This window comes from Xiphias gladius, chromosome 19 (genome assembly GCF_016859285.1).
Source record: "Xiphias gladius isolate SHS-SW01 ecotype Sanya breed wild chromosome 19, ASM1685928v1, whole genome shotgun sequence".
Taxonomy (NCBI): Eukaryota; Metazoa; Chordata; class Actinopteri; order Istiophoriformes; family Xiphiidae; genus Xiphias; species Xiphias gladius.
The window spans coordinates 16,112,662-16,128,121 of NC_053418.1; the positions used below are offsets into that span (position 1 = coordinate 16,112,662).

General features: G+C 39.3%; 2 protein-coding genes across 2 annotated transcripts; both read left to right on the forward strand.

The window, feature by feature from the left end:
* Positions 1–2,049: 2,049 nt before the first annotated feature.
* rbm19 (RNA binding motif protein 19) lies at positions 2,050–10,128 on the forward strand. The gene is made up of 24 exons (XM_040154862.1): positions 2,050–2,222; positions 2,318–2,500; positions 2,583–2,696; positions 2,933–2,977; positions 3,751–3,970; positions 4,614–4,879; positions 4,986–5,045; positions 5,171–5,249; positions 5,427–5,498; positions 5,951–6,160; positions 6,259–6,389; positions 6,502–6,629; positions 6,719–6,815; positions 6,959–7,069; positions 7,170–7,370; positions 7,462–7,531; positions 7,647–7,795; positions 7,908–7,968; positions 8,527–8,606; positions 8,707–8,762; positions 9,115–9,231; positions 9,337–9,442; positions 9,547–9,667; positions 9,775–10,128. Exons 1-24 carry the CDS (start codon positions 2,187–2,189, stop codon positions 9,855–9,857), a joined length of 2,796 nt encoding a protein of 931 aa, XP_040010796.1. The 5' UTR covers positions 2,050–2,186; the 3' UTR covers positions 9,858–10,128.
* Positions 10,129–10,230: 102 nt separating this feature from the next.
* On the forward strand, positions 10,231–14,791 carry plbd2 (phospholipase B domain containing 2). Its single transcript, XM_040154863.1, has 12 exons — positions 10,231–10,495; positions 11,330–11,423; positions 11,545–11,703; positions 11,807–11,907; positions 12,011–12,225; positions 12,613–12,707; positions 12,839–12,999; positions 13,412–13,507; positions 13,630–13,701; positions 13,808–13,960; positions 14,094–14,256; positions 14,414–14,791. The coding sequence occupies exons 1-12, from the start codon at positions 10,275–10,277 to the stop codon at positions 14,582–14,584; spliced, it is 1,701 nt and encodes a 566-aa protein (XP_040010797.1). The 5' UTR covers positions 10,231–10,274; the 3' UTR covers positions 14,585–14,791.
* The last annotated feature ends 669 nt before the right edge of the window (positions 14,792–15,460 follow it).

The following is a 15,460-nucleotide window of genomic DNA, read 5'->3' on the forward strand; positions in this document are numbered from 1 at the left end:
TAGTACAAGTGGGCAAAGAGGGCTGGTTACTTAGTAACAGCAATCCTACTGAGTGCCGGTTGTGAGCATTTGGCCCAAATTCCCAACTCTTGTAATAGGCTTAACTTGAAAACTAAGCACAGGAGCCATGAAGAACGTATGATCTGATAAGATTTCCATATTTCATTTGAAGTTTCTTTCCTTGCCAAATGATAGAACATCCTCGTTTCAAGGAAATGTCGGGTCTGTGATGAGCACAGTTAACTGGAAAGAGGAGGCGATAAGAATCAAATTAAAGCAGCCTATCTGGCTCAAAAGCTCATTGTAGTCTCAGCTATGTCCTTCAGGGCCTTATTCATACGTCAGTGCAGCTAACTCCTGATTTAAATGCTATGCTTCACTTAGCAGGAAAAATGTAAACAGCCCAGGTTTTTACCAGTGCAACTTGTTTCAGAATTGCATGCATCAGCTGCTGTTGTCATAGTCAGGAGCATTAACCCCACACAGCCCGGATTAACCCACGGGCAAAAATAAGGTTTGGATCCCTGTTGAACATCCATTCCTCCCATTATCTCTGCACTATGTATGTGCTGTGTACCCCCTTGTCTTCAAGTGCAATACACATAACAGACCACTTTATTATATTTTTCCGAGCTCAAGAAACAGTACACTTGTGCTGCAATACTACATGGCCCCTAGGTTACACACTGTACGAATAAACAACAATAATAAAGGTCTCAAAATAAGGTTTTGACACGCAGCCACTGAACAAAACAACGCCTCGCGATTAAGTAATAATTCAGTACTTGACTGAAGATGTTTATCATTTTGGTTAAAATTGGTCCACACATTCAAATTTCCCAAAAAAATGACCACAAGAAATTGACAGACAGTCAAATTGGGATTTTCAGGTGCACCTGGCAATTCAGCCTTGTGTATGTACGGTGAATACCCCCTGATACATAGAGTCAGTGGGCAGTAAGAATTGAACATTTGTTTACAGGTACCTTATGACACATATAGGCCTTTCAATAAGACATTGCTGGACTTTCCACTTGTAGGTATTTGCATATAAGGCCACATACTGTAGATCTAAAATCATCTATTTATCATTGCCTTCTCAGTAAAGCCATCTAGCCCTTAACAATCGAGCATGCATTCATTTAGATTGTTGCTGAATTTTGATCCTGAGATATGTTTAGAATTCAAATGACTGCGCAAGGCTCTGGATTACTTTGTTCTTAGGGTTTACTCGGTTTATTTCCCTTCTTTACTTAAGTTAAACTAACAATATTGCAGCACAAAAATGCGCCATTACAAGTAAAATTTTGTCCTTTGAACATGTCATTTAAGTATCATTAGCAAAATGCACTTATAGGCAAGGCAGGTTTATTTGTGTAGCACCTTTCAACAACACTCAATTCAAAGCCCTTTAAATGATAGAATCATAAGTAAAAGTAGTCTAATCAAACTGCAGAAAATTGGCCTCTGTGACTGTTACACTATTTACAATTATATCACTGAATTATTCTGACTTGTTGCATTAAGATGTAAGTACCATTTTACTGTTGTATCTGGTCGAGGTGGATCTAATTTGAACTATTTTATATTCTGTTGAGTAATTTAATCAGTAACATTATATTTTATAAAATGATCATACGTAAAATCCTAATCTGTAAAATAAAAAATAACTAAAACGGCCAAATAATTCAGTAGAGTAAAAAGCACAATATTTTCCAATGATTTGTAATGGAGTAAAAAATAAAAATATAAACTATCATGGAATGAATATACTTAAGTAAAGTACAAGTACCTCAAATTTTAAGCCTACTTAAGAAGTAGTAGTAGTAACACTAGTAAGAATATACTTAGTTACATTCAACAACTGATCGAGGACAATATATAGTAATTTAATTAACAACTTGAAAGACACAGCTTAAGCAAAGATCGTTCTTTTCCCGTCTTAGTGCCAATCTATTACTCCATTCTCTAGTCCAGCAGGTGGCGGTAATGCGCCCATGAACTAAATGTCAACTAATCCAAAGAAGGAATAAGAGGAAGCAAAACAAGAAGAACATAGAGAAGAAGAAGAAGCGAAGCCCTTCCTACTCAACATGGCGACATAGAGGAGAGTCCACGCTCGTTTGTTGACATTTGTTTAAAAACCACGTTTATGCTTCATTAGTGGATTTACAACTTCTATAACCATGTCGAGACTCATCGTCAAAAACCTCCCTAACGGGGTGAGTAACCCGGCGGGATGCCAGCAGGCAGTAACGGTCGCATTTTGCTTCAGTCCACCTGAAGATGTAACGTTAACTGTGTGTCTTGTGTGCAGATGAAGGAGGAAAGGTTCAGGTCGATGTTTGCTGCCTTTGGCACTGTAACCGACTGCTCTCTGAAGTTTACCAAGGACGGCAAGTTCCGCAAGTTCGGCTTTGTGGGTTTTAAAGCCGAGGAGGATGCGAACAGAGCCCTGAAACATTTCAACAAGAGCTTCGTGGACACATCCAGAGTCACGGTACGGTTTCAGCCCTCTCCTGCTGTTGCTGACATTATTGCTATTTTTCCGCATGTGAACCCATTGCTGTGGCTTATTGCAGGTGGAGATGTGTAAAGCGTTCGGAGACCCCACTAAAGCAAAAGCCTGGAGTAAACACACTCAGAGCTCAGGCCAGGACAAACCCTCTGCTCCTGCTGACACTGACAGCAAAAAGGTACCTGCAGACACAAAGTAATGGGCAGGAAAGACTGGGAGAAATCACACAGAAGTCTTAGCATTATCTGCAGAGAGAAACAATTTAAAAAAAAAAAAAAAAAAATAGCCCCCCATTCTGAAAAAAATTCACAGCACATAAACTTTCTTATGTTACTATCTGGATACCCACAATATATTAATTTGCATTCTGTCACTTAAAAAATACTGTGCATGTCTTTTTGCTTCTGTCCTCAGAAAAAGAAGAAACCGAAAAAGGAACTCAACAGCGCACTTGGGAATGTGAGTAAATGTGTCATTCAGCAACTACGTTTGCCTGCTGTTAAATGTTAATTGTATAAAATCTGGACGTCGATAGGAGGTAACCAACCTAGGGCCAGTTATCACAACTCTACTTTTTTTTTGTACCAATGAAAATGTGCACATAGCGTGTATAGACAACACTGGATGTGACATCAGAGATCTTGTTTGGTTATTTTTTAATCAAATAGTTCTTAATTTAAATCCACGTTTTAAGAGTACTTCAATTGCTTTTTTGAGCTGTCTTGTAAACCAAACAAGATTTAGAAAAACATGTGTAAACACCGTTTTTTAAAGTAAGGTATCAAAAAAACTATCGTTTTGCTATCAGTACCAAAACTCTGGTTTTATACTGACACTTGTAACAACAACAACAAAAAATAAATTTGGTGATACCCAGCTCTATTCAGCTTCAGTAGGATGTGTCAAAAATTGAGATAATTCAGAGTAGGGTATACATAACCTTCATTTCACAGCTTTGTCAGCCATCAGTTTATTTTTTCAGCATTGTCCACGCTACATCATTCATGTTCTCATCTACATAATATACCTTTAACCCTTGCTTATTTTGAGGAATTCCAGCATCATTTTTCCCCCCTGTACTCAAAACTCTCAAGTTTATCAGTGAGAATACTGCATCAATCTAGCACAATTTAATAACTGTCTGCCTGTGATATTTGATGATTTGTTCTCAAGTTTTTTTTTAGTTTTTTTTTAATGGGACACAGAATGTTAACATTATTGTCTTATTTCAGCTGGAAGAGGACCAGGGATTCAAGGAGTTTCTGTCAGTACATCAAAATCGAAGCCAAGTACCGACCTGGGCGAATGACACCGTGCAGCAAACAACTGGCCCTGACAGTGGACGGACAAAGACTCAGGGCAAGAAGAAGCTTTCTTCAGATGATTACCTCAACTTTGATTCAGACCAGTCAGAGGATGAGGACGAGGAAGAAGAATTCGATGAAGATGAAGGTTGGTAATGGCAGTCCCCTCTTTGTGTAGATAGCTGAAAACTGTGTTCAAATTCAGAGGCTTGAATTCAGAAAAAAATCAGTTAATTTATACATTTACCATTAACCAGGTGTCAGTTATCCATCATATGTTTATTTAACTTCCTCATGATACTTGATATTGTGAAACATATTTGCACATTTGTCTCCATTGAGGAGAAGCAATTGGTTTAGTCTGACCTCCAGGTCTTTTCAAAGACAGCCTCTGAATTGGAACGCAGTTGATGGGGTATAACAAAAAATAAAAAACAAATTATTCATGAATTTTTTTGCGACCAGGATCTTCAATGTACACAGTGAAATAAATAATAATAATAATAATGTGTATGAATATATACATATTAATGATGTACTATACATACATAGTAAAATAAAACATTTCATACAAACATACTAGAAAAATGGAATGAAATAGAATTAGAAATTTTTTTTTAAAAAGTGCAATGTGAAAATTAGGTGATGGATGGATGAAAGTGTGGGGTTGCAGTGCTCCACATCACAAGCAATGAATAAATTTACCACCTTACAAATGCTGCATATTACAGTCATAGAAATATTAAGTATGAAGGCAAAATGTTGATTGACTGGCATGTTGTTGCTTTCAGGTGCCACGAAAGAGGCACTGAAGTCTGTCTTGTCAGACATGGAGTACCTGCGCTCAAAGGTGGCACAGACAGACAACACCATGGAAGAGAGTGAACAGAAGGACGATGGTGAAGAGGGTGATAATGAAGATGAGGAGGATGGTCCTGTACAGCACACAGACAGCGCCTATGAGAGTGGTGACAGAGAAAACAGCTCAAAGACCAAAATTTCACCTTCTTCTGAGGATAACAAGTGGAGCAAAGCCAAGAAAACTGCTATGCAGGAGGTGAGCATTGAAAAAGATGTCCAGTGAGACATTACAGTTTGGCACAGCACAGCATAGAATTTGCGTTCAGTTTGTACTTGTTAACATCCCCATCTGTTTGTTGCAGATAGAGCCGACAACAGAGTTCACAGTGAAGCTGAGAGGAGCCCCGTTCAATGTTAAAGAGGTGAATGAACATAAGCTTTCTGATTTCAGAGGTGCAGTGAAGATGCTCTGCTTCAAACACAATCTGTATATTTCAGTGTCTGAATCTATGACACCAACATATTTTCGTATGTTTGAAATCAATAGCAACAGATTCGAGAGTTCATGACCCCGCTCAAGCCTGCAGCAATCAGGATTGGGAAGAACGAAAGCGGAAATAGGACGGGTATGTTACTGAAAGAATTTTAATATGTGCTTCTCAGCATACTGTGTGTTAACAGTATTTAATAGACTGAGTGTGCTGTATACCATATATCTGCTTGTACAGCAGTCACCTATGTTTACTTCATCTGTCTATGTATACTGTATACAGGCCCATTTATAAGCACAAGTGTCTTTTCAGGTTATGTGTATGTGGACCTGCGCTCTGAAGAAGAGGTGGAAAAAGCCTTGAAGAAGAATAAAGACTACATAGGTTAGAAATATTATGTCACTTTCTTATTTCTGTAAATCATTTTGGGGTGCATGTTAGAGGTATGAAAGGTTGTAGTGGTTAGAATATCTTACATTGCTACCTGTTTAAAATTTTGTGTGCGTTAATATTTATCTGGAGGCAACTTCCATTCTTAATTGTTGTGTATATTCACCTTGTCACCCTAGCTTATAAGCCAAATCGACAGCATAATTATCTCACCAAACTTAAAGCTCAACATTGTTGAGAAAATCCAAACAGTTGACCCAAAAACTTCATTATGCCTTCTGAAATTCTGCTTTCAGTTGCAATGGGAAATATCAAAATTGTGATATGAGTGCATTTGAGAAGCCCGATGTGATGCATTTAACCAATATCACTATTGTGATATGACATTTTGTCTGTATCACCCCTGCCTTGGCTAAAAATGACAGAACTTGTGCTTGTGTTTTCAGGGGGGCGTTACATTGAGGTCTTCTCTGTGGATGCCTCTGGGGGTAAGGGCAAGAGGGACAGAAAGGACAAAGAAATTGACCGAAACTTCACCAGGAAGCTCAAGGATGATGAGGAGGAGGAAGATATTGCAGAGTCAGGTCGACTCTTCATCAGAAACCTTCCTTACACCTGCACCGAGGAAGAGATCAAAGAGCTGTTTGCCAAACACGGTGAGTTAAAAATGATACGCATAGACACACACAAGCTTTTACCTGCCAAAATTAATTAACTCTTGTCCGAGTTTATTATAATTCTGAAATCTTTACAGGTCCTCTATCTGAGGTGCTCTTCCCAATCGACAGTCTAACAAAGAAACCTAAAGGATTCGCTTTCATAGCCTACATGATACCAGAGAATGCTGTTACAGCTCTTGCACAGCTGGACGGACATATATTTCAGGTATTTGATCTCTGACTGTGTTTGAGAAATCTCTCTACCCCAAAAGATGTGTAACTGATTTACAGGTTAAATTGAGGCCGATTGGAAGCATTACTTTTTCTCATGCTCTTAGGGCAGGATGCTTCACCTTCTTCCTTCCACTGTGAAGAAGGAAAAGACTGAATCCTCTGATTCTGGTGGTCCTGGCTCTTCATCTTACAAGAGACAAAAAGATGCTAAGAATAAAGCTTCAAGTTCCAGGTATACACGATCCCATTAATCCCCAGCTTCTCTGTTTGTTTTTTCACATGAATTTTTTGAACACATACATTTTCTGCTTCTTTTTCCAGTTCACACAACTGGAACACCCTGTTTCTTGGCACAAGTGCAGTGGCAGATGCCATCGCTGAAAAATACAACACCACAAAAAGCCAAGTTCTGGACCATGTAAGTGACAATACATCCTGTTCTTCTTCTAAATTTATGCTTATGATGTGTCTTATATCAGGTGTGGTTACAGCAGAATGTGATTTACAAACCATAATAAACATTGAGCATTCAACTCCTTTGGTCCTTGGCCTCCTCTGCAGGAGTCCAAGGGAAGTGTTGCAGTGAGGATGGCTCTGGGAGAGACACAAATCGTCCAGGAGACTCGACAGTTTCTACTGGACAACGGTGTCAGTCTGGATTCCTTTAGTCAGGTACATTTATTATAGACTCTCCCTTACTCTTTGCTTTACAGTGCCCTCAATCCAGTTATGTGGTTAAGATTGCTCCCTGCTTGTGCCCCATTGTGTACAGGCAGCAGCAGAGAGGAGTACAACTGTGATCCTGGTGAAAAACCTTCCAGCTGGAGTGACGGTGTCAGAGCTGGAGGAGCTCTTCTCACCTCATGGCTCTTTGGGTCGAGTGCTGCTGCCCCCTTCAGGACTCACCGCCATCATCGAGTTCCTGGAGCCGACTGAAGCAAAACGAGCCTTCACAAGGCTGGCCTACAGCAAGGTGTGTGTTGCTTTTCACCTGCATAGCCTTTCCATACAGCATGTGTTGATTGGGGACAATGAAGACTTACATTTATCTCTGAAAACCCTAGTTCCATCATGTCCCGCTGTATTTGGAGTGGGCACCTGTCGGGGTGTTTGTGGCAGCCAAACTAGAACCAGGTAGAATCCCCCAAACACTCATTAACTTCACAATCTTTTTCAAGTTTAGTATTTTTTTAGACATGAAAGGGATAACATAAATAACTAGAATATGTACTGGGTCTGTCTAACCAAGTACTAGACAAAGAGGAGGCAGTGAAAGAAGAGAAGGAGGAGGAGGAGGAGGAGGAAGAAGATGAGGAGGAAGAGGAGGAATCTGCTCCAGGTTCCACACTTTTCATTAAGAATCTTAATTTCAGCACAACAGAGGAGACACTACAGCAGGTAGGTCAATTCATAAATACAGCTGTCTGTTATATTTAGTAACATTTAAGAAGGGTTTAATCATAGACTGATGTGTAAGGTGTTTAATATTGTTTTTTCTCATTTGTTGCAGACGTTCTCCAAATGTGGCAAGGTCAAATCCTGCACCATCTCCAAGAAGAAAGATAAAACAGGTATAAACATTATAACTAGGATCGCTCATCTGAAAAGGGGACTGAACATTGATTTATAGGGGTTTCATTTGCGAGAGCATTTTTTGACCATTTGATTAGAACCTTCATCTTTAGTGAATTGATGATACAAACCGACCCGTTGTTAAGATTCAACCACAATTTATACTTTGGTTTAGAAAAAAGTATTTTTGTAGATGTGTAGATGTACCAAACCAGAATTATTTGATTAATATCACACATTTGGCTGTGATGTTATCTAGAGCTCCTGTCACAATTTTCTTGACTTTTTACTGAATGGTGAGAGAGATTACAAAGGAAAATGCTGTAGCAAAAATGTGACCCCACATTGAACGGTGCCGGCATATTTTTCTGATTTATCATCCAGAGTCTGATTATAGACACACAGTGCTGTTAGGTTAGTGCCACACATCATTTATCTAGACAAATGGGATTCTGAAGGGACTATCTACTTCTCTGTGTATGTTCAGTGTGTGTTGTCATGCTCAGTGAGAGACAGTAGGTGAGTTATCCGCCCTGCGTTTTTGTTTTGACTCCCAGGAAAGCTGTTGTCCATGGGCTACGGTTTTGTCCAGTATCAGACGGCAGAGGCAGCACAGAAGGCCCTGAGACAGCTACAGGTACTGGCTCCATTTCCTCATTGAAACTCTCACACCCTTTCTCCACAGCCTGATTCTTGACTAATGTGTTCTCTCTCTCTCTCTTTCAACTCTCCACCAGCACTGTACTGTGGATGATCACCAGTTAGAGCTGAAGATTTCTGAGAGAGCCACAAGGTAAGATTTGCTTCAGAAGGATTTTAGTGAACTTTGTTGAATAAAAAACTTTAATTTCATATCTGTTTTAAGATATTGAGAAATTTCAAGTCTATTAAAAGTAGAGTGTTAAGTGTTTCTGGCGTCTGCATCAGCACCAAGCATCACAGTTACATTATAAAATGTTATCTGCTCTGGAGGAAACAGGTAGTAAAATTGAACATATTGGTATCAGTATCAGCAGAACTGTGCATGAAAATAAGAGTTTTTGGTGAAAGCTTTTCATCATTTTAACGTGTTGAATGTGAGGGTTGGGGGGCATGTAAACCTCATCTGTTGTCACTACTCATTCAGTTTTTATCCCTGTGTGCAGGACTACTCAGGTGTCGCGCAAGAAGAAGCAAGTCGAGAAGAAGCAGACAGGATCTAAGATCCTTGTGCGCAATGTTCCCTTCCAAGCCACTGTCAGGGAAATTCGCGAACTCTTCTGGTACTGGTCACATACACACAACCGCTTTTTAATTCACAGTGTGTGTGAAGACGGCTTAGAGCGAGTTAATTGAATAATGCTTCTATTTTTTCCCCCTCCTCTCAGTACATTCGGAGAGTTGAAGACAGTCCGTCTTCCAAGAAAAGCAGCTGGTTCAGGGAATCATAGAGGTTTTGGCTTTGTTGATTTCCTCACCAAACAGGATGCTAAGGTTTGTGTGTGATTTGATTCATTTGATTCAGTCCTCTAGTGCTACCGTATACTGCACAGTATCATGCTATGATCATAAATTCTTTGCCACTGTTTTCTTTGTAGAAAGCGTTTGCTGCACTGTGCCACAGCACCCATCTATACGGGAGACGTCTTGTGCTGGAGTGGGCTGATGCTGAGGAAACAGTGGAGACGCTGAGGCGGAAAACAGCTGAACATTTTCATGGTAAATCTACCAAATTTTTAACAACGTAAAGAATATGATCCATGAAATGAAAACAAATTTGCTGTATGTTCATTTATTTCTTACATCTCATTTTTTCTTCATACCAGTGGCCTCCAAAAAGCAGCGAAAGGCAGAGGTTTTGGAGGGAATTCTAGAAACAATGGAAACTGAAGGAGGCGTGGAAAACTGAGGTCCCTAAACGCTACTGTGGCTGTGAAAGTCTGGACACAATCCTGACCAGTGCTCCTGTTTTTCTGTGGGAATAGGACTGTGGAGAAAATATGGACCTGACCGAGATATGCAGAAGGAGCAAATTATGATAAATTAATGAGAAATCGAAGTTTTGTGAAAAACTTTGAAAACCTCTGTATTGTTTTGTATAGAAAGATCAGCCTCAGCATGGTGGTACTGATGTCCTTTTTTTTTTTTAATATAAAGCTTTATTTCATGATTTAACAGCTCTTGGTGTTTTATGTGTGTAAATAACTGGTGTTAATGAGTGGCAAAAATACAGTAGGAGGATCGGGTCTTTTATTTTAGAGGAACATGCTTGAGTATGGTCAGGTGACCAGTCGCCCGCGTTATCACGTGACTTGTTCTTGTGAACATGGCGTTCAGGCCAAACAAGAGGTCTGCTGCGGGAATTTTTACAACCCTTCTAAATGTTTTAGTACTTTTATACGTATTGTGTTTTATGTGTGCGCCTGTTCGAGCTGAAATACGAAGCGCGGTCATTGACACACGAACCGGACAGCTGTCTGTCCTGGAAGGATATCACGAAGATTTTATTGCGTGGGCAAACTTCACCGATGACATTAAAACATCAGGGTGAGTTGACGTTACTGTGTCTCTTTACTTGCGCATGCAAAAGTATTTTCCAACTTGTCTGAGTTGGGTAAGGTTAGGGATGCAACCAACTTTTATTTTCATCATCATTCATCATTTAATCTATCAATTGTTTTTTCCGGTATTTATTTAGTCTATAATACATCGTAACATAGTAAAAAATGCCTGTAATTATTTCCCAGAGCCGAAAGTCTTGTAACAAAGAAAAAGAAAAAAAAGCAACAAATCATCACACGTGAGAAGGTGGAACCAGAAAATGTTTGACATTTTTGCTTGAGTAATGACTAAATGTTTGCCAAGTAATTTTAAAAACAGACAGCAGAAGTAAAACTCGTGACAGGAGAGGTTGAGATAGGCATCAACGCATGAATGGGTGAGATGAAAATACGTATAGATAAAAGGAAATAGAGGAAAAATAGGCAAAACAACACGTAACAACACAAAACATGTAAGACTGATCAGATGACAATAAAGAAGGAAAAAAAGACTTGTGAACAGGAAATGAAAGCAGCACAGCATATGATTGTAGACAAGAGTAGTTAAACATTATTCCATATCTGCACCATGGTATCACAGGGAATACTAGCCATTTCTGGTTTTACAAACAGGAAGGTGTAAAGTACATGACATACAGCAGTGATTCCCAAACGGGGATCCAAAGACTTACAATCGTCTTCATCTTACATTTGTTTTTTGTATAATTGTTGGTGCAGCCTTTGCTCTCTGTCATCTGTCAGGCAGTTTTTCCAAACCTGCACCCTTTTGAGCCTGCACACAGGTAATATTTTCATTTATTCAAATGTGCTCTCTTTTCAGCTGGTCTTTCTTGGAGATCACTACCAGTAGTCGCTACAATGACAGTCTCCAGGCTTATGCTGCAGGTGCAGTGGAGGCTGCAGTCACGTCTCAGGTCAGCTTAAACCTTCATTCTCCAGGCTTCATTGTGCTTTGATTTAGAAGTAGACGAAATGATGCCTTCACTGACTTTACATTTCAAATAATATGAACTCTTGGTATATATATGTTTTTAGCTCATCTATAAGCACTGGATGAACACTCTAATGGGTTACTGTGGGCCCTTCACAAGTCAGACCGCTTACTGTGAGCGCCTTAAGGATTTCATCACAACCAATCTGCAGTGGGTTCAGGAACAAATAGAGCAGCATCCGAGTTCACCCTACTGGTACCAGGTACTTAATGAGCATTGGTAGGATGGATGAAATCCCTTGCATGGAAACAAAAATGTTTTAAGACCAGAGAAAATATGTTTCACTCTCTGTTTGTTCTTGTCAGGTGCGTCTGGTCCTGCTGCAGCTGAAAGGTCTAGAGGACAGCTACAATGACGAGCTGTCATTTCCAGTGGGGCTGCTCTCCTTCAACCCATTTGGCTTCCTGTAAGTGCTTATCTCCATTTTGTATTCATCAAATATGTTTCCTCACTATTCCGCAGATCATAAACTTTGTCTCACATACTTCACTGCTACTCTGTCCCACCAGACTTTTCCAGCTGGGTGGGGATCTTGAGGACTTGGAATCAGCTCTGAACAAATCCAGCCAAACTCGACCTCTTGGATCTGGTTCCTGCTCGGCTCTCATTAAGCTGCTACCAAACAATAAGGAACTGTTGGTGTCACATGACACCTGGAACACCTACCAGGCCATGCTGCGCATTATGAAGAAATACATCTTTGCCTTTAAAGTCTCTCCTTCAGGTAATTTACCGACGCAATTGCGTCTCCTGTTTTAGAGTCCCTTATTATTTATAATAAAGCAGTAGGTCAATATTATGGGCAAAATGTTTATATTTTTTCTTGAGTTTGATGAGAGGATCAATAACACTCCTATGTCTGTACAGTAAATATGAAGCCAGCAGCTGGTTAGCTTAGCTTAGCATAAAGACTGAAAGTTGAAGAGACGGCTAGCCTGGCTCTGTCCAAAGCTAACAAAATCTTGACTTTCTAAGGGCCTCAGCTGTTTGCCTGGTAAACTCACTGTGACAAGCCTTGGCAATGGACTGACAGTGTTGTTCTTGTCTATGGCATGTGAATACAAGTTAGTGTAACTTTATTAATGTGCTCTAATTTTTTTTTTTTTTTCAGACAGTGATCTTCTTCCTGGGGGAACTCAGGCATTCTCATCTTACCCTGGATCTATCTTCTCTGGAGATGACTTTTATATCCTAAGTAGTGGCTTGGTGAGAACTCTTTGTACTTGGCATGACAGAATTGAATGTTATACATTGAAAAGAATAAAATTTCAGTATTTAAACGTGTTATTATTTTACTACATGGAGTTTATTGTCCTTAATACATCTTGTTTCTGCAGGTTACTTTGGAAACTACCATTGGCAACAGCAACCCTGCTCTCTGGAAGTTTGTTCAGCCCGCAGGAACCGTCATGGAATGGCTGAGGAACATCGTGGCTAATCGACTGGCCACTACTGGCAAAGAGTGGGCCGAAATATTCGGCACGTACAACAGTGGAACGTGAGTATCACACACCAGAAAGAAACCAGGGTCTCATTACTTTTTAACCAACATTATCACCACTTTGTCCAGATGTAATCTTCTAAGCAGGTTCCAGGCTCTGTTGTCTGCTGCTTTTGTCTTGTATTCAAAATTCCCACTGATGTGTTACCTTAGACTGATATGTGGATTGATAAGAGTAAAGGAAGCAGAAGAAGACCTTTTATAATCGGGAGTCACACGATCAGTCAGTTAGGTCATACAGCTGCAATGGGGTCATCATGCTGAGTGTTTGTTGTGAATTGCTGAGTCAGTTACTTCAAAATCAATTACATAGATGTACAGTAAATAAATAAATAAAAATCAGCAAAAGCTAGTAGGATAAAAAAGGGTGTATGCTCAGTTTGGACCACGTGTATTGTTTGTTTTGTAGGTATAACAACCAGTGGATGATTGTAGACTATAACCACTTCACTCCAGGGAAGACTGATATTAAAGAGGACCTCTTTGTTGTGCTGGAACAGATTCCGTAAGTCTTTGCAGCTGACCTTTAATCAAAAATAGATGATTAAGTCAATATTTCTACAGATGACACAAAAAGAAAAAACTTTTTCACTTACAACAAGCTTTTCTTATCTTGTAATGCTGAAGGGGACTCGTTGTTTACACTGATAAAACTCAGGAACTATTGGAGAAAGGCTATTGGGCAAGTTTCAACATACCGTAAGTATCCAGTTTAGAAACAGTAAGTTTTATGTAAACATGGTTGCATGTTTTCTGATTGTACTGTATGTAAAATTTTCTTTTGTTCATTCATGCTCATGTGTAGGTACTACGAGGACATATTCAATGCCAGTGGCTGCAATGAGCTTGTCGAGAAGTTCGGCCCGTGGTTCTCTCTGGACCAGAATCCACGGGCTCAGATATTCAGAAGAAACCAGACAAATGTCACAGATGTGGACTCAATGGTCCGCCTCATGAGGTAAGGTTAGTGTGTTGCACAGTTTTGAGGTGAGCATTTTCATCATGTGCTGGATTGATCAGCATAACACGAAGAATTTGTAAAACTAGATTTTATATTTTCATAGGCTAATGACTAAAGTTTCTCTCCCCAGGTATAACAACTTTAAGGAAGACCCACTGTCAAAGTGTGAAGGCTGTAATCCCCCTGCAAATGGCGAGAATGCGATCTCGGCCCGTTCAGACCTGAACCCAGCTAATGGAACATATCCGTTTGGTGCCCTAAGGCAGAGACCACATGGGGGAACAGACATGAAGGTTTTTATTATTATTTCTCATTTAATCTCTTGCCATCACCCATCTCTCTGCCCAGACTTTTACCCATTACGCTTATGGAATCTTTTGTGCGTGTTTTACTGTGGCACGTTAATGAGATGTTTGCTAAATCTAATCATTTGCGTGTGTTCCTCTGCAGATGACCTCCTATGAGATGTTCCGAGGATATGGCATGCTGGCAGTGAGCGGGCCAACCTGGGACCAGGTGCCACCTTTCCAGTGGAGCTCTTCCCCTTACAAAGACTTGATGCACATGGGTCACCCTGATACTTGGGCATTCAAGCCTATAAAAGTCACCTGGACTTCATAATTGTTATTATACTGTATATACAAGTGGTATGATAAATACTGAAACCTGTGCTGTTTGAAGCTTTAACAAAGGGAAATGATACCTTAATGTAGTGTTACATGACTTTTATAAAAACAATCCTCACAGAGAGAGTGGCAATAATATTTTGAAAGTATTGTATTATTACAGTAATGCACTATTTGAATAATTAAAGCACAGAAGATTAAAGAGAGCTTGTGAAGCCACATAACAAAGTACAACAACCTCATGGTCTTGCTGTTGTAAAGTGGGAGCTTCCAAATTAGATTTTATCTGATTTTCATGTTTTGTTTTTAATATTTGGATTCCTCATGCTAAATATGTGAAAATGCAAATCATTTCCATTCTGATGGCTTAATGATTTATTGGATTGGTAAAATGTTTCAAACTGAATTACAACTTTCTTTGGAGAAATCACCAAGCACTAATACTGATGCAAATGCAAATTTTCTGTCACACTAATGGCAAATGTCTTTATTATGAGTTAAATATTTTTTGAGTAATTCTGTTACAATACATTGTATGAATTTTCAATTTTAAAAATATTTTCTAAAAAAAAAAAACTTGCTATTTTGTTGCCTTATTTAAAATATGGTTTTCTATTACTGCTCGGTCCGTGTAATGCTTATCAATTTGATTTTCCATATAAAAAAACAATAGGACAATGGAAAATTGAATTCGATTTTCTCAAAGTGTATTTTTTTATTTGCCTTTTCATTGTATAATTCATATTTTTAAAATATATTTTTTTTTTTCCTGTCTATGCAGTGTTGGATAGAAAAATGGAAAATTAGAAAATCCACCCATGTTTAATATTGGTCAATACCAGTCATGTAAGTGATACAGTGGAATAGAGAC